The sequence below is a fragment of the Schistocerca piceifrons genome, chromosome 4 (genome assembly GCF_021461385.2).
Source record: "Schistocerca piceifrons isolate TAMUIC-IGC-003096 chromosome 4, iqSchPice1.1, whole genome shotgun sequence".
Classification (NCBI taxonomy): domain Eukaryota; kingdom Metazoa; phylum Arthropoda; class Insecta; order Orthoptera; family Acrididae; genus Schistocerca; species Schistocerca piceifrons.
In genome coordinates this window covers 617569379-617589607 of record NC_060141.1, presented here as the reverse complement: position 1 = coordinate 617589607, position 20229 = coordinate 617569379, and the positions used below count along the sequence as shown (strand labels likewise).

Below are 20229 nucleotides of genomic sequence, written 5' to 3'. Positions count from 1 at the left end.
TGGTAAGGAGGGGATATAGTGCCAGCACCTTGTAAAGACAGTCAGTCATCAGAAATGCCTGAAGATGGCAAGAAGTCAGTGGAATACCTGAGAAATAAGGTTTCAGACTTGACAGGAGATGCTGGTGTAAGTGATTGCTGGTCCATCTCAACCAGCTTCCAAGAGAACTTTGTGAAGGGAACTGCATGCATTGGGCATTTAGGATAAGGTACCCTGGGAAAAGCCATTGCTCACAGTGGCACATAAAGTTGTATGTTTTTGATGAGCCAAACAACAAAGACACTAGACAGTAGTAGCTAACAAGAGGCATTTAGTGTGTTCCAATTAGTCTTGATTTTGTTCTTTTTAAATAATAAAAGATATCAAATAAACTTATGGCACAATAAGGAGTTTAACTTGCAGTGCATGGAAGGTGTAGTCTCGGTCAGAGGTGGTTCTGTGATGTTTTTGGGGGAGTTTTTCATACTATGACTGTGTGACAGAGCCCTTAGAGTCTCAACGATCGACATCTTGTAAAATAGCTGGAAATTGTTTTCTAGAAATAATGTACATGATGTTCAGTTCAAAGGTTTCCAGATAACAAGTCGTTTCCTCATTTGTTATCTCCAAAGCCACTGTGATGACTGGATCTGTTTGCATGTCAAACGTTTCTATGCAAGTAGACACCCATACCCTCCGTATGACACAGTACCACAGTGGCAAATACAGTCACTGGTGTAAGTCCTTTGTAGAGACAATATTTCCAGAACACAGTGTTTATAGATTATAGAAGCAGTACATACACATGAGATTTGAAGCAGTCCCTGAGATGAGTGAACATAAAATACTTAACATGATACCAGTCTGAAGAAAAATACATTCACTGCTTTGAGAGACTTAACCACTGCTTGATAAAAGTACATCAGATGATTCATACACATATGCTGGCCCTATGTACATAGTCTAATATTTTTCATAGAAATGTTAAATGTGAACTTCGTGAATACTAAATGGTTGTATGAATGTCAGCATAGTAAATCATCAACACTTCAGAGATAGAATGCCAAAATCCAATTTAAACAACATTCTGGCTAGTTGCAGTTTCTTGAAATCTCACATATGTGTTGGGTGAGTACTTCCCGACAATAGATTTTTTACAGGCTAGTTGTAAATGGATCTACATCTTCATCTACATCCATACTCCGCAAGCCACCTGACGGTGTGTGTCGGAGGGTACCTTGAGTACCTCTATCGGTTCTCCCTTCTATTCCAGTCTCGTATTGTTCGTGGAAAGAAGGATTGTCGGCATGCCTCTGTGTGGGCTCTAATCTCTCAGATTTTATCCTCATGGTCTCTTCGCGAGATATATGTAGGAGGGAGCAATATACTGCTTGACTCCTCGGTGAAGGTATGTTCTTGAAACTTCAACAAAAACCCGTACCGAGCTACTGAGCATCTCTCCTGCAGAGTCTTCCACTGGAGTTTATCTCCGTAATGCTTTCACGATTACTAAATGATCCTGTAACGAAGTGCACTGCTCTCCGTTGGATCTTCTCTATCTCTTCTACCAACCCTATCTGGTATGGATCCCACACTGCTGAGCAGTATTCAAGCAGTGGGCAAACAAGCGTACTGTAACCTACTTCCTTTGTTTTCGGATTGCATTTCCTTAGGATTCTTCCAATGAATCTTAAGTCTGGCATCTGCTTTACCGACAATCAACTTTATATGATCATTCCATTTTAAATCACTCCTAATGCGCACTACCACATAATTTATGGAATTAACTGCTTCCAGTTGCTGACCTGCTATTTTGTAGCTAAATGATAATGCCTGCTATTTTGTAGCTAAATGATAATGGATCTTTCTTTCTATGTATTCGCAGCACATTACACTTGTCTACAATGACATTCAATTGCCATTCCCTGCACCATCTATATTGTGAATAGCAACGGTCCTACGACACTCCCCTGCGGCACACCTGAAATCACTCTTACTTCGGAAGACTTCTCTCCATTGAGAATGACATGCTGCATTCTGTTACCTAGGAACTCTTCAATCCAATCACACATTGGTCTGATAGTCCATATGCTCTTACTTTGTTCTTTAAACGACTGTGGGGAACTGTATCGAACGCCTTGCAGAAGTCAAGAAACATGGCATCTACTTGGGAACCCGTGTCTATGGCCCTCTGAGTCTCGTGGACGAACAGTGCAAGCCGGGTTTCACACGATCGTCTTTTTCGAAACCCATACTGATTCCTACAGAGTAGATTTCTAGTCTCCAGAAAAGTCATTATACTCGAACATAGTACGTGTTCCAAAATTGTACAACTGATAGACGTTAGAGATATAGGTCTATAGTTCTGCACACCAGTTTGACATCCCTTCTTGAAAACGGGGATGACCTGTGCCCTTTTCCAATCCTTTGGAACACTACGCTCTTCTAGAGACCTACGGTACACCGCTGCAAGAAGGGGGGCAAGTTCCTTCGCATACTCTGTGTAAAATTGAACTGGTATCCCATCAGGTCTAGCGGCCTTTCCTCTTTTGAGCGATTTTAATTGTTTCTCTATCCCTCTGTCATCTATTTCGATATCTACCATTTTGTCATCTGTGCGACAATCTTGAGAAGGAACTACAGTGCAGTCTTCCTCTGTGAAACAGCTTTGGAAAAAGACATTTAGTATTTCGGCCTTTAGTCTGTTATCCTCTGTTTCAGTACCATTTTGGTCACAGAGTGTCTGGACATATTGTTTTGATCCACCTACCGCTATGACATAAGACCAAAGTTTCTTAGGATTTTCTGCCAAGTCAGTACATAGAACTTTACTTTCAAATTCATTGAATGCCTCTCGCGTAGCCCTCCCTACAGCACATTTCTCTTCGCGTGGTTTTTGTTTGTCTGCAAGGCTTTGGCTATGTTTATGTTTGCTGTGAAGTTCCCTTTGCTTCCGCAGCAGTTTTCTAACTCGGTTGTTGTACCACGGTGGCTCTTTTCCATGTTTTACGATCTTGCTTGGCACATACTCATCTAACACATATTGTACGATGGTTTTGAACTTTGTCCACTGATCCCCAACACTATCTGTACTTGAGACAAAACTTTTGTGTTGAGCCGTCAGGTACTCTGAAATCTGCTTTTTGTCACTTTTGCTAAACAGAAAAATCTTCCTACCTTTTTTAATATATCCATTTATGGCTGAAATCATCGATGCAGTAACCGCTTTATGATCACTGATTCCCTGTTCTGCGCTAACTGTTTCAAATAGTTCGGGTCCGTTTGTCACCAGAAGGTCTAATATGTTATTGCTACAAGTCGGTTCTCTGTTTAACTGCTCAAGGTAGTTTTCAGATAAAGCACTTAAAAAAATTTCACTGGATTCTTTGTCCCTGCCACCGGTTATGAACGTTTGAGTCTCCCAGTCTATACCCGGCAAATTAAAATCTCCACCCAGAACAATAACATGGTGGGGAAATCTACTCGAAATATTTTCCAAATTATCCTTCAGGTGCTCAGCCATAACAGCTGTTGAGCCATGGGGCCTATAGAGACATCCAATCTAATTAATGGAAGAATCATGTCATTATGTGCACAAAAATTAGCCTGCTTTAACTATGACCTTCACCCAAATTATTTCACATTTCGGATCTCCTTCGATACTATTGCACTTCTTATCGCTATAAAAACGCCTCCCCCTTCACTATCCAGCCTGTCTCTGTGGTATACATTCCAATCTGAGTTTAGAATTTCATTACTATTTACATCTGGTTTCAGCCAACTTTCTGTCCCTAGTACTATGTGGGGCATTGTGACCGTTTATTAATGAGAGCAGTTCTGGGACCTTTCTATAGATGCTTCTATAGATGTTATCGTTGCTATAATTGATCCCAGGATGAAAATTTTGGGTGGCATGTAAATGTTTGGAGGCCTGTGTGTGAACTTATTATGATCTGAGAAACTAGATAATCATTTGAAAAATGGCTGCGTTAGACTTTGCCACTAAAAATGGATTATGAGTATTAGCAGTAATTTTGTTTCTGAAATACGTGATAGTCTAGGAAATTAAAAAAAGGTTGTGAAACAATTTTATGCATCCACTTTGGGGATACCCTATTTACAAGTACAAATTCCTATTAAAAATTATGGTAAATTATGCAAAAATTCTAATTAATGGAAGAATCATGTCATTATGTGCACAAAAATTAGGTCAACAAAAGTAGAATAATGAAGGTCAGCACATAAAAGCACAGAGATATAATATGCAGTGGGAAATGTAGCTATGCCTGAAATTTAATGTTAATTATCTTGCAAAATAATTGGTTTTGCAGAAACTGAAGTATGTTGCTGAAAAGTTGGGTTCCAGTCTTTCTCATGAATAATCTCACTAAGTTCAAAATACAAACCATCTCACATGAAAATTGCCAAGTTGAACTGTAGTAAAAAGTTCAGTTAGTCATATGTTTTGAGTAACAGAATACAAAATGAAAACTGGCAAAATGTACCTGAGGCTCAAACAGTAGACAGCAAATATGAAGCATTCTTGGATATATACTGTTATTATTTTAATTGCCAATTTCCCTTACAAACAAAATGTATCAACAAAGATATAAAACTCTCCAGCTGGATCACCCCAGGAATCATTAGATCATCACAAAGAAAAAGAGAACTTTTTTACATTAGCAAATCTAAACTAGGCAGTAGTGAAGCATTTAAGTCATACTTTACTCTGTATAAAAAGATATTAAGGAATGTAGTAAATGCAGCCAAAAAGCTACAGAATGACAACTACCTCAAATTGTCATCAAATAAGAGCAAAAGCATGTGGCAATGTATTAATATGAATACTAATAGAGGAAAACAACTACAAAGTGATATTACCTTAAAAATAAATGGAAAATTAGTCTCCAGTAGGAAAGAAACAGCAAAGGAATTCAATAACTACTTTACAGAAACAGTAGAAAACCTGGCTAACCATCTTAAAAATAGCTGTCCCTTACAAGTAGAACCAAACTTATGCTCTGAGACTCTATTTTTAAGGCCTACATCTGAAATTGAAACAGAAAAGACACTGCAGTAACTTTATCAGTAAACCCCTAGCCCACATAATAAACTTCTCATTCCTGAATGGTGCTTTTTTTGGTATGCTCAAAATTGCAAAAATTATACCTGTCCACAAAAAAGGAAGCAAAGAGGATCCCAGTAATTATCGACCCATTGCACTGCTTTCAACTTTTAGTAAAGTATTTGAATATATAATGGCCACCAGAATCATGTCCTTTCTAGACAAAGAAAGTATCCTGTCACCTGCTCAGTTCGGCTTCCAAAGTAAGAAAGCTACAACTGATGCAATACAAGAATTTCTGGATTATGCACTGGAGCTTGTGGACAAAAAACTCCCAGCCATAGGTATCTTCCTAGATCTAACAAAGGCCTTTGACATGGTTAATCATAGTATACTTTTGCAAAAGATGCATTCCTATGGTATAAGAGGAAATGCCTATGACTGGTTTAAAAGCCATTTGGAAGATCGACAGCAGTATGTCGAATTAAATGAAACTAAGCTAGCACTGTACATTCCTCCATACATACCATAAAGCAAGGCATTCCCCAAGGCTCCGTCCAGGGCCCCTTGCTGTTCTTACTTTACTTAAATGACCTTCCTCACAGCCTACCAGACACAAAAACCCTTTTGTTTGCTGATGACACCTCTGTACTCATATCTGCGTCTGAACAAATTCTCCAGTCTAATATAGATAGGACCACAGATCAAATAAGTCGATGGCTTCAAAGTAACAGGCTGCTTCTTAATGCAAAAAAGACAATTGGAATAACCTTCCACACTGCCCATAACAGAAATCTATTACTACCAACTATATCACTGGAAAGAAATAATGTTAAACTTCAAAACGAAATAAAATTTTTGGGGGTCACTATTACTGATACGCTCACATGGAAAAGGCACATTGACGTTACCAGCACAAAACTTAGCAAACTGTGCTTCATGATTAGATCAATAAGGAACGTCACTAACACAAGTACCCTAACCACGATGTACCATGCACTCTTTCACTCTGTACTTAACTACAGAATCATCTTCTGGGGCCAAAATTCTGAATCAATTAAGATATTCAAACTGCAAAAGAAGATAGTCAGAACAATTATGTTCAAAAAACAAAGAGACACTTGTACACCATTATTTAAGGAGCTAAATATTTTGCCCCTCCCATGCCAATACATAATAGAATTATTATTCTTTACCAAAAAAAGTATCAACAAAATTAGCAAAAATATGGATGACCACGATTATGACACAAGATCAAAAACCTCTCTAAGAATACTTCCCCACTCAAAAAAACTGTACAGTGATGGTGTCAAGTGCATGGGAATAAAATTATATAACCATCTTCCAACTTTTATACAAGAAATCCAAGAAATAAATAAATTCAAACAGACGGTGAAATCTCTTTTAATAAAAGACTGCTTTTATACCATCCATGAATATTTGGAATCAAAATTGTCTTAGTGCGTGATAATGTATCAAAGCTGAAGGTTATTAAATCAATTTTGTCACATGATGTAACAATTCTCTGTAACATAATTTGTAGTTAATGTAAAATAATCATTCTTCTGTGTTCTTGTTTACTGTTTTAAACTCCTGTAACTGTATATTTGTATTGACTTATCCCGTATCAGTGGTACAAGCCATTGTACTGATTTGATCTATGGGGCAAATAAATAATAAATAAATAAATAAAGAATCAATACATTGAAAGCAATGCCTTGAATAATTAATTTAAGCAGGGAAATATTTGGTTAAAGTTTTGAAGTAGTTGAGCACCTACCATGTGTATACTGCTTACAAAATACACAGAAATTGAATAATAAGTAAAATCCAAAAAATAATTTGTATTAGAGGTGCACTAGGAGCAGATGCAAGAGTCCAGCTTGCTCTCTTTTAGCCGGCCTCATTCATTTAAGTTAGCATGAATGTGAACCAGGATTTTGGTGCCAATATTCTTGACCAAGTGTTACCTTACTTACACACCTTCACAGTGAGCATGGTGGGGACACTACCCTCTCTCAAGAAACAACAGCCATTTTTACAGGGCTGCCAGATATGTTCCCGGTTTGATGAACAATCAGGCACCATATTCCACCTCAACTGACATGTTAAATCATTCAGTTTTAATCATAGAGAAAATGTCTGGGACTATTTGAAAAATTGGATGAAATACAGCAGTCAACATCCCCACAATTTGGTAACTTTACAGGAGCTAATCATCAGTGAGTAGTTTCATCTCGATATACCGTACCTGAAGAAACTTGTGAACTCTCTTCCACCTCACATTGAGACCATTACCAAGCCTGGTGGTTGTGTTACATATTGTTAGTGTGACATCTCAAGAGCTGGCTGATTTTTGTCTGCTGTGCTTACTGACTCACTTCAGTGAAATTTTAAAAAATTCAAACTTTATTTCTTTGATCTATGTTGCTGGAATGTATGGAAGTCAATGCATATTTACTGAAGGTAGATCGATATTAAACATTGTTTTAACATTTTTAACTAAATTTTATTTCAGGCACACATTGTTGAAGTATTTATACGTCATTTTAATAAATACATAACATGAATGTTTGTTGTATTTGTATGCTCAATGGTGTAAGCTATAATAAATCTTTGTAAAACAGTCATCAGCATTCATCAGAGTGTAGTACACAAAATAAATGTTTTACTATTTTTCTCTTGTCATGTTGATTGTGATGAACTTTGATTTTCCACATAAATGTTAAGATTAATGACAGGTTCAGTAGGTAGTGTCCATTGACAAAAATTGGAATGTCCTGTCAAAAATCAATATACATCTTTGTAAATCTTAATAAAATGTTGCCAGAATATACTAAGATATTTTTTTCCATTTGTAATAGATGAAACACCATCCGATGTTCACTTCTCTGGAAGGCGGTCTTTTATATCTCTGCCTATCAAAAATCTACATGAAAATGAAATATGTATTGAACTAGAAATTCGACCACTGGCTGACAGAGGGCTCCTATTGTTCATAGGGCAGCCAGATACAAACAGTTTCATGTCACTTTCACTTCAGGGCGGAGTGCTTGAACTTCGAATTCTCCCCGGTATGTGGCCATAACAATTAAGTAGGAAGTACTTTGTTTTTGTTAACAAAAGTAGCCGTGTGTCTGGTAACATTGTAGTATTGCAGTCAAAAGCCTTTGCCAAGCCGTCCAGAACAGGTGAGTAAAATTAGAAGTAATGCAGTTTATACATATCTTAGGAGTTGAGATAGTTACGAGAAACCAGTACTGTAGATTTTTAGGTTTAGCTTGCACTTAGAATAAAAATAACTTTACCGCAAAAATTTCTCTCATACATAATTAAAATTTATACTGTGCTTCACCATTAAACTGTGTGGTATTCTTGTATCCAAAGTTTCCCATAACTTTTCACAGTTTATTTATCAGTGATACAGACATTTACTGTTCAGTTTTTACTGTTCTAATCAATACATGCCAATGAAGTATACCCTTATTATCTTCAAATCCAGCAGATTAATAAGATTCACACAATGTAAAACTGCAATATAATATAAACTTTACTGTATGTTTGTGGCAATACTCAGGTGAGGTATGACCATATGGCAGTCCCATACCACTATATTTTATTTCCCATCAAACTGCCATGCTACACAAATGGACACTGACAACGTGTGTGCACCACGGACATCCAGCGGTCACTTGCTCAGCATTCTTTACAGCAAGAATCAAGGAACCTGATTAAATTCTATGATACACAAGTCATGTGAAACATCCTGGATTTCAGAGATATGACGTTGCACTCTCCAGTAAAACATTCCACACTGTCATGCACCTGGGTTCAATATATGTCACCCTCCATCCTCTATCCCATTCCCACAGGATTTGTTTTCCTTTTTTTATTCCTTACACACTACCATTTTACTGTACTTACGTGTTACATTTCATTTGGATAATTCTTCTGGTTTCTGTTTTATTTTCTCTTTGTGTTTCTGTCTCAAATACTCACTCCTCTCACCCTTTGGTGTCCTTTCTTTTATATATGAACTGAGGTCAGTCCAGTGCTAACTAATGTATTTGATCTCCCACTGCTTCCAACATATTTTCCTTCATCTGTGCCCCCTTATGCCCTTGTGTGTTACTGATCTCCTTTAATTTGGATTGTTAGTCGTCGTGTGACTAGGGCGTCCCATGGGGTAGGCTGTTCGCCGGGTGCAAGTCTTTCGATTTGATGCCACTTCGGCGACTTGCATGTTGATTGGGATGAAATGATGATGATTAGGACAACACAACACCCAGTCCCTGAGTGAAGAAAATCTCCAATCCAGCCGGGTAACGAACCCGGGCCCTTAGGATTGACATTCTGTTGTGCTGACCACTCAGCTACCGGGGACGAACACATTGTGATCCACCAACTTGCTCAACAGCTTCCTTTTTTCTTCACTGAAGAGGGATCTTGTGTTGTCAAAACCTGTTGGCATTGTTTTGAAGGTAAGTACTGGCAATCCGTTACGCACTATCTGTATTCATCCATACATGTCCCTATATTCATTTTACATCATTGTGCTCTGAATGTTTTGTAACTTAGGAACGCAGTTCCTTTTTGCATTACTTGTCATTTCATGATATCATTGTGCTTTTCACAGTTGCTGGTTTTCATTTTTACTGACATGTGCATGAACTGTTATTTTCCAGTTCACTGAAACGGAGCACCTAAACAGATGTGTTATGATGTCCTTTGAAATAAGTTAGTAAACTGTCTCTGTACATGTCCTAGAAACTGTATTGCTATTGGAGTCAGTGTAACCAGTAACAAAATAAACAAATAAAAATCTAAAATCGTTCAGAGTTTCCATGCCAGTAATGCAGGAAAACAATAGTTCTGTGGCAAGTGACTTACTGAAACACAAGCATTTTACAAATTTTATGATTTTGGCATTTTAATGTATTTAGTTAAGTCTGCTGCGGACATGCTAACACAGTGATGTGATTCTTCAGTTTCTCCCAGTGTATTTGTTGCTCGAACAGTCCACGGGTATACTGCCGGTTTATAGTGTCCAATGGGCAAAATATTTTGGCGATCAGACATGTTGCCATCATCAGTTGCACTGACGAACTGAGCTCCTGAGGGCGGGCAGCCGATTTAAAACCCCTCCCCCCGTGGGCTGCTCTCTTCGCCGTCCGCACCCGTGCACCTGCGGTCGCGAAGATGTGGGCGTCGGAATCTATTGTAGCGTCGATGTGCTTGCTACGTCCGCCCTGGTCACCAGTTCTTACTTCTTGCTGAGAGTCTTCTTAATTACACATTCAATGCCGGGTCCCAAGCCTTGCTGAAATTGTAGCCGCAATCTCAGTTGATAAGATCTTCCCTGGTGCGAATTTCGGTAGCCTCCCTTATAACGCTGTCCCAATATTTAGAGGTCTGAGCCAGGATCTTGGTACTCTCATAATCCATCTCATGTTTCTCGGACAAAAAGTGCTCTGCTACCGGATGTTGCAGTCGAGTGTGCCTTTGATGTCCTCGGCAATGATCTTTGATGGTGCGTACTGTTTGTCCGATATAAGTCTTCCACACTCACAGGAAATTTGGTATATGCCAGCCTTCCTCAAACTGAGGTCATCTTTCACACTTCCCAGTAATGCCCGTGTTTTATTAGGCGGGCAGAAGACGGTTTTAACTCTATGTTTCTTTAATATACGGCCGATTTTCCCCAATGGTGCACCGTTGTACAGAATAAAGGCAGTGGCTACCTCTTCTTTCGTGACTTCATCCGTCTCCACAGATTGTGCTGTGGTGGTGGGACGGAGAGCGCATCTAATCTGCCATTCCGAGTACCCGTTTTTTCAGAACACGGTTTTGAGGTGTTCCAATTCCTGGGGCAGAGTCTCTGCGTCTGAGATGCTGCGCGCCCTGTGTACTAGTGTTTTTAGTACTCCATTCCTCTGAGAAGGGTGGTGGCAGCTGTCTGCATGCAGTTACAGGTCAGTGTGCGTTTTCTTCCTGTACACACCGTGGCTCAGGGTACCATCAGCTCTTCTCTTGATCATGACATCCAGGAATGGTAATCTTCCTTCTGCTTCGGTCTCCATAGTGAATTTGATGTTTGGATGTATGGAGTTTAGGTGTGTAAGGAAATCCAGGAGCTTGTCCGTACCATGGGGCCAGATGACGAACATGTCATCGACATAACAGAAGAAACAAGTAGGTTTCCAATTGGATGACGCCAAGGCTTCCTCCTCAAAGTGCTCCATATACAAATTCACAACCACTGGTGAGAGTGGGCTGCCCATTGCGACTCCATCCATTTGCTCATAATATTCCCCATTAAACAGAAAATACGTTGAGGTCAAGACATGCCTAAAGAGTTTGGTGGTCTTCTCGTGAAATTTCTGCCCAATAAGCTCTACTGACTCTCGTAGAGGCACCCTGGTGAATAGTGAAACCACATCAAAGCTCACTAGGATATCAGTGTCTTTCAGTCTGAAGTTGTCGAGACATTTCACAAAATCCATGGAATTACGGATATGGTGAGGGCATTTACCTACATAGGGGCTAAGTAATTCACCCAGATATTTTGCCAGCAAGTAAGTAGGTGCCCTAATGTTGCTGACAATCGGGCACATAGGTACCCCCTCTTTGTGGACCTTAGGGAGTCCATAAAGTCTTGGTGGTACAGATCCTTGAGGTGACAATTTCTTGGCGTTCCCCTCTGGTAGATCCGCGTCCTGGAGTAGAGCCCTGGTCTCGTTTTCCACCTTCTTCATGGGGTCAGTGTTGATCTTCCTATAGGAGTCGTCATCTAGCAAGCACCACATCTTCTCAATGTAGTCCTTACGGGAAAGAACAACAGTGGCGTTGCCTTTGTCAGCAGGCAAGATAAAAATCTCTGAGCACTCTCTTAGGTCCCGAATGGCCGTCCTCTCTCTGCTGGTAATGTTAGTCTTCATAGGTTTAGTTCTGGTCAGAGCCTGGCAGGTTTCCCAACACACTTCTGCTGCTTCAGGTGGTAATCACGCTGCAACCTGTTCCACTGCATTCACGATGTCTGCCGCCGGGAGAAACTGGTCATATATATTATAAAATTGAATGAACTTACATTTACATCATTATTTGAGTTATTCTTTTAATATCTCTAAAAGAATCATAAGCTTTTAGAAAGTTATTTGGTGGTTCAAGATTCTATAATCCTTGAGGAAAAAATTCATTTCTTCCATTTCTAACAGATATTTTGTAAATTAACATGATTGAATAAAGAAGAATCAAGTAATTGATTATTTTTTCGATTAGGAAAACAACAAAATTAAATTGAGGCATATCAAATTATGTCTAATTATAATAATTAGTAATATCTAGTTCCGAATTTCTTTTCCCTTGTAAACCAACATATTCAAGTGTTTGAAGTTTGAAGAACGAAATTGGAATTTTTTGATTTTTAACTCTTTCTTGTTCTAATTCAAGTGAATATTCTGGTTCATATGTAACAACAGGAACACGACTTTCCATGCTTTTTACAACAATTTTACCCTTTTTTGGAAGTGAGTGAGTGGGTGTGTGACTAGGGCCTCCCAACTGGTAGACTGTTCACTGGGTGCAAGTGATTTGATTTGACGTCACGTCGGCAACTTGTGCGTCGATGGGGATGAAATGATGATGATTAGGACAACACAACACACAGTCCCTGAGCAGAGAAAATCTCTGACCCAGCCGGAAATCAAACCTGCTCACCAATCAGCTACCAGGGGCGCACCTTTTGGAAGTGTAGAATTATCATTTTCTGTTGTCGAACAAAGAATCAAATCTTCTTGATCTTTATTTGGCCTCCAAGTAAAAATAAAAGTTAAATCACCTTAAAACATAGTTTCTTCATAACCTTTAAAAAATCCACAAAATAATTTAGATGGATGAAGAACTTAATTTTTATAGTTTTAATTTTTCTCTTGTTAAGAATACGTCCTTCCATATTTAATTCATTCAAAAGGGTGATGTCAATCAAGTAAGAGTTGAAGAAGAAATAAATGGATATTTGATTCTAGATAAAATACCATTTTCTTTTTTAATTGTAATAACATCAAAATTTTCAAATAGTTATCAATTAGTTTAATATTTGATTTGCCATCATATGCAGAAAAATCAGTTCTATCTGTGTGAATTGAATCAAAACTCATGAATAAAATAGCCTGTTTTGTTCCACTGAGGGCAATGCAAATGAAGATATAATTAAGAATAAAGGGGAAAAAGAATTAGAAGAAGAAAAAATTGGGAACTGGAAAAGAGAAAAAATTTCAAAGAAGTAATCACAAAAATTAATTGTCCTGTATCTAATTTGTACCTATAAGAATTAGTTAAACAATTAAAAATTAATCATTTTCACGGCATGTTTCTGATTGATGGATTACTTAATGAGACAAACAATTTAAAAGTGGAATAGTAAATTTAGATAACATCTGATCATTTTGAAACTCACTGGATATTTTGTTATAAAAATAAAGACAAAAAAATTGTTTTTAATGCATTTGGAGGAAATATTCCGAAACATCTTGTTAACTATTTCGAAAAAAATAATCTACTGCAGTCTTCAAAATATACAAAATTATGATGAAGTAATTTGTGGGCATTTGTGTTGATTTGTTTGAAACTAATATGTATGAATTATAAGTTTAATGATATTTTAAATTCATTTGGAAATAAACTCAATAACGATTTAGAAAAAATAAAAGATTTTCAATCATTAGATCAAAAACACTAATAATGAATTAATTTAAGAATTCAAAAATATTCAATCATCATTAGAGTCAAATATAGTTAATGTAATTAAACAATACCCAAAAGAATTAAATAACGTTTTTAATGTATCTGAATACTGTTTTGATTTTAAGAGTGAAAGAATAGGTAATATCAACGATTGACTAAATGATTTGGATACAGTTAGTAAAAGATATTTGAAAACAAGACTTTTAGAACCTATACAACAATATATAAATGTGTTAATTATGTTTCAAAACTATATATATTGAGAAAGCTTTATCAGATGATTTCTCAAAAACAGATTTAATGTCATATTTGCACTTTTTAAATTACCTTAAACCAATTATTGAATTTACTTTTGTGACTGGAGGTAAACAAAAAAGACACAATTTCAGTGAATATGATTTTATTCTTAGAAAGGTTTTTGTTGTTGATGAAAGACATAAACAAAGATTTAACATTTAATGATAATTGCACATACTGTTTGAAGTGCAAAAAGTTTACTGAAAAACATCATCCTCATAGATTAACAAATAAAAATGGAGAACAAAGAATTCAAGGAATATGTTCGATTTGTAAAACCAAAATGAGTAAATTTGTTAAAAAAGTTTTGTAGATGAATTTATAACTATCCGTGAACAAATTATTATTGAATTACATAATAAAAATTTTAAATGAAAAAAAATGTAATATCTTTCAGAATTGATTATTTATGGCAATCTGATTTAGCTGAAATAGATTCAGGTAATCTGAAAGGAATTTGAAAAATATATAAAGGTTATAAATATTTATTACATAGTATAGATGTTTGTTTTTTAAGATTTGCATGGGCTCTTCTACTTAATGATAAAACAGGTAAAAATATAATTGACTCTATCGAAAAAATATTTGAGTTGACAATACGAAAAATTTGCAAACAGATAATGGCAAAGTACTTTATAATAAAGAATTCAAGAATAAATCAACAAATTTAACATTAATCATTATTCAGTTATTTGTGAATTCAAAGCAACTTTTGTTGAACAATTTAACAGGACATTGAAAGAAGATATGTGGAAGAAATTTGATCTTCTATGGAAAATGTAATTGGGTTGACTAAGTTTCTAAATTAATTGATGATTAAAGTAACACATACGATTTAACAATAAAAATGCAACCGAAAGATGTAAATAAAGAAACTGAAAAAATCTTATTGAAAAATAGCCTAAATAAAAAATTTGTTAAATGTTGAACCTAAATATAAAATTGGTGATAAAGTAAGAATAGGTTAAATTGAAAGGAATTTTGTAAAACAGTTATACAGCAAACTGATCAACAGATATTTTTGAAGTTGAAGAAGTTATTCATTCCAATTCAATCACCTATAAATTGTAAGATTTAATGGTGAATAAGTAAAAGGACCCTTTTATGAACAAGAACTATTAAAAATTATTTTTTGGATGTTTACCTTGTTGGTAAAGTTTTAAATAAGAAAGGTAATAAAGTCTATGTTTAATGGTTAGGTTTCGATGATTTACACTATAGGTGGGAAAATACGAAAATTGTATGTTATATCTTCTCCATTACTAAAGAATGATAATTTTTCATTACCTCCAAATTGGAGAAGTTTATATATTTTTAATAATAAAAGTTTTCTATTTAAATGGAGTTACGTAATGATACTTTAAACATTTTTCGTATTGAATATAATTTTCATTATGTTTATTATTTCATTAAAAAGATATAGTGTATTTTAATATTCAATTAAAGGTTCACAAAACCGATTTATTGTCAAAATCATTTGAAGATTTTGAATTCGAGTTGCTGGAATAATATGGTTTTAATAAGTTCCATTTATTAGATGCATATAAATTTTTTTATAAATGTTGTTAAATATTTGGTTATGAAAAAACTAAATGTAAATTTATTTTTACATTCTGAGAAACGTTTGTTAGTTTATTTATTATTTAAAGTAATTATTCTGGTGAATATCAATCAAAGTATGGAAATAATTTCGAGACAAAGAATTCTTAAATGTTCTTTTATTGGTTAATATAAATTTGCTGAATTTAGTGCATAATTGAGTCCTTAATTTTACCCCAGTTTAGATGTCTGTTTCTGACAATATCTATTTGATTTTGTGCATATTTAAATTTTGTTCAGATACATAACATTCATAGGTAAAATCATATAATCTTAAGGGGAGCGGGAGGTGGTCAAATCCAAAAAAATTACGGTTTTTTTTTTCCCCCCCCCTACGAAAATTAATTGGAACATTCCTCTTTAATGTAAACTTTGAATTATTGTTCTACTCGCCCTATAAGTGGAGTTATTACCATTTTCCCCCACGCCTGCAGAGGAAATGGGCGGCCGCTGAATGCATCTAACACCCTCTCGTGACTTCCTGGCGAACTGCTTGGGATTTTCTCAGCCTGTTAGGCATACAGTGCCTTATGTTACACATACAGCGAGTGTTCAAGGGTTGGATACATTGTTTTCTGTGACAAATGAAGCGCTAAGAGTGCGGAACATCGTCTCTTTGCTGTTTACCGTTTCGAATTAGTTCAGTGTTGCGCCTGTTGTTGGTAGTATTATACTTCTTGTGTAAAGCGTTGTTCTGGTTACGATGCCACGTTTTAGTAACCGTGTATATAAGAAGAGGAAGAACGTAGGGAAAAGAAAATTAACACTAATACCAAGTTGCGATACTACAATTACTGAAACAGTGCATTCTTCTGCTAAGTAACACATGGCCGGCCATAGCCCTGTGACATCTTCTTGCAAATACTACCTTGGGGATGGTGACTCCAAAGGTTTCAAGACTATAGAGGAACTGAAACCATATGGAAATGAATTTGTAGTTGAAAAGTTGGAATGCATTGGGCATGTGCAAAAGCATATGGGTGCACGGCTTTGAAGACTCAAACAAACTTTGGGTTCAAGTAAGCTCAGTGATGGAAAGATAATAGGAGGGAGAGGCAGGCTTACTATAGAGGAACTGAAACCATTGAACGTCTACAGAGATACTATGGGTATGCTATAAGGCAAAATACTAGTAATGTTAGTGACATGCAAAAAGCAGTGTGGGCATTGTTCCTTCATACTGCCTCTTCCAATGAATACCCTCAACACAGCCTGTGCCCAAAAGATTCCTAGTGCAAATATAATGCAAAAAAGGACTATAATCACAAACATGGTTTGCCAGCAGCTGTGATAAATGCAATAAAACCAATTTTTCATGACTTAGCACAGCCAGAATTGTTACACAAATGTCTACACGGAAAGACGCAGAATTCTCATGAGAGCGTAAACAATTTGATTTGGAAAGTGATTCCTAAAAGGGTGTTTGTAAGCATAAAAACACTGCACTTCGGCGTTTATGATGCAATAGCAACCTACAACCAAGGGAACAGTGTGAAGTGTGAAGTTCTGAAGGCATCAGGATTTACAGCTGGGGTGAACACTATACAAGCACTAAGAAATATTGACAGAGGAAGGATAAGAGGAGCAGAAAGAAGAGAAAGGCATATGAAGTATGATGGAACAAGAGGCCAGAAAAGAAGACAGAAGAGGAAGCTTTTGGAGGATGAAGAAGAAGACCCTGATAATCCATCCTATAGTGCAGGAATGTATTGAGAAACTTTGATAGCCATTTCCTGTAAATTAGAATTTTTCGAATATAAGGAACATTTTCTCAAAATCCACTCAAGCTAGAGAGATGAAATTTTTATACAGCACTCCTAGTTGTCAAACTTACATTGTAACACAGCCATTTGGCAATATGTTCAGTAGTTTCATTTCAGTTTAATTATAAACCAATTATTTGTAAAAAAATTTGGGTCATTAATAAAAAAAAAAATTGGAAGGAAACTAGAAAAGATACTCCAAAATCCCTCTGTCATAACTGCAATACTAAACCACTCTATATGTAAAAAAAATTCAAATTTTTCTATTTGGTAGTTTATTCATAAATGTTCCTCAAACTTAGTGGTTTTAACATGGGCAGCATAGGCACCTCCGGCTCCCCTTAAAATAACAAGAGTTGGTCTTAAATTTCAATTACTCACTTGAGGAACAATATGTGGTAATAATAGATTTATTTCTTCATTTCTGTTGTTTATTATTCCAACTGCGTTACAAATTATTTCTGTGAAACCATTAATACTTTCATCTCTGATTTTATTTAAATTGTCGAAGTGAGATATTTTCTTTTTCATTTTATATAATCATGTTTTTTAATGTGTGATAAGACTTTATTATTAACCCAATTTCAAAATTTACTGCAAAACGCATTTTGTATTTAATAACTAAGGAATATAAACCATGTTCATTAATAAATTTTGTGGGTGGTTTGATATTTTTAAGTAGCATGATTTTACTGTTAGTGAAGTTTTCATATGTTTTACAATATTTTCATTTAACATGTTCATCCTCGGACGTTTATATTGTAAAATATCGCCAAGTCATTTACATAAAACCAGAGATCATGTTTTCATCAATGCTTATTAAAACTTCTTTGTTATTATAAATTTGTTTATTATTTTTTATATCCACAAGTGACTCCATTTATGAAAAAAATTAATGTATATTTCTAATGTCAATAATTTTTTCCATACAATTGATTAGTGAAAATAAATTATATGTCCCTTGGGCAATCTATAAAACGATATTCAAGAGAAATTAAAATAACAAGACATAATTTGCCATCAAAATCATGTTGTAATAATTGTAAAATAAAGAAACAGAAAGAACATCTTCATAATTACCATGTTAAAACATTTATTTGTGAAAAATCTGCAAAGGAAATTAAAAATTCTTATAAATATATACATAACTGCGAGCATTCAAAAGATGAGATATTAGCTTTAAAATATCGAAAAGATAAAGAAAGAGATTATCAAAAAGTTGAATGTTTTTATGGAAAATTTGTTTCTAAATTTTACTTACCAAAAAGATAAAGAAAGAGATTATAAAAAGTTGAATGTTTTTGTGGAAAATTTGTTTGTAAATTTTATGTATCAAGACATCAAAAATTACAATACCATGAAAGAATATTAAGAAATTAATTATTTTCTATTTTTATTTAATGTTATGTCCAACTGTTTAATTATTGTAAGAAATCATTCTTATTATTTATTTTATTTTGATGTAATTTATAATGACCATATGGTGTTGTATGAATACGATTTTGTATTACAACTCATTTATCAGCACTTAAAACAATTTTATTACATCCAGCTGTATATAATTAATGTTTAAATGATGTAATCATATTCATTTTTCTATTTTGTTTTATTTTCTCAGTTAAGCATTTGTTATAATCATCTAAGGTATTTCACTTTTCACAACAGATTTCTTAACTCCATTAGATTTTTTCTCTTCTTTTTCACCAACTTTATATGCGTAGATTTTCTGTCTTAAACTAAAGTGTTCCAACATGCCTTTTCCACAATATTCATATTTAATTTTTCCTAAAACTTTCTTATTTCCTTGCAGAAATTCATAAATATTATCTTTTGATTAATCACTGGTATTAAATTCATCTATCATGATTTCATATTTTTATAAAAATCTTCAGTTCTTATATCGTATAAGAAAAAATTAGTATCCATATAACATAAATCACTTTTTTTAACATATTTTGGTTTCATAACATTCTGGTAAAATCATAGATTTAATATCTAGAATACCCATTCCAATATAAATTGATTTGTTGAACTTTATTTTCATTTTCTTCATATGAAGTGCTACATAATTGTTTGATAATTCTGTAGTATGTTCATAATTTCATTTTTAAATGTAATTCTTATATTTTCTTGGATCTGTTATGATGTTATGATTTTAGTATTTTGTCTTTTTTTTTTAATATTTTACAATGTTCTTCTGACCTCTGAATTATTCATTAACTTGTAGAAATCTTTTTCAAAATCTTTAGTTTCCTGTTTTTCTCTTTTCTGTGTTTAAATCTATATATTTCTTCAATCAATCTGATTATTCAAATGATAAGATTCTATTAATTTTCTTTAATTTTAATACAAGATTTAATCATTGTTTAAGATTTTCAAAATGTAAAACATATTTTTCTTCATTTTTAAAGATGTTAATAATTTATTTCCTCCTTCAGGTACTAAAGGTTAATCTTTGTGTAAATCATGTAATTTTCTTAGATATTCTAAATCAGCTTCTAAAACATAATCTTATTTACAATCATGTAACATGTTAAGTATTTGTTCAGAGTTAAACCTTTTTGGTTCCACCCAATTGAAATTTTTAAAGGGTAAAAACTCAGACATTGTCCAGTCATGTAAATTATTTCCATCTAAATATGCAATATAATCTGATTGTTTTTAGCTCAAAATATTTCATATATGTATTATTTGATTTTGCATATCTTTTAATACCCTGATAAATTTCACCTCGAATTTCTCTTTCAAGAAATAATATCATACCATAATAATGTAATAAATCTA

The 20229-nt window shown here is 34.7% G+C and overlaps 1 protein-coding gene across 1 annotated transcript in view; it reads left to right on the top strand.

Moving 5' to 3' along the window:
• Positions 1–20229, top strand: part of LOC124796061 (protein eyes shut-like) — a 227585-nt gene that overhangs the window by 160110 nt on the left and 47246 nt on the right. The window contains 1 exon segment of the mRNA XM_047260149.1: positions 7909–8118. Coding sequence (XP_047116105.1) covers positions 7909–8118 — 210 coding nt within the window.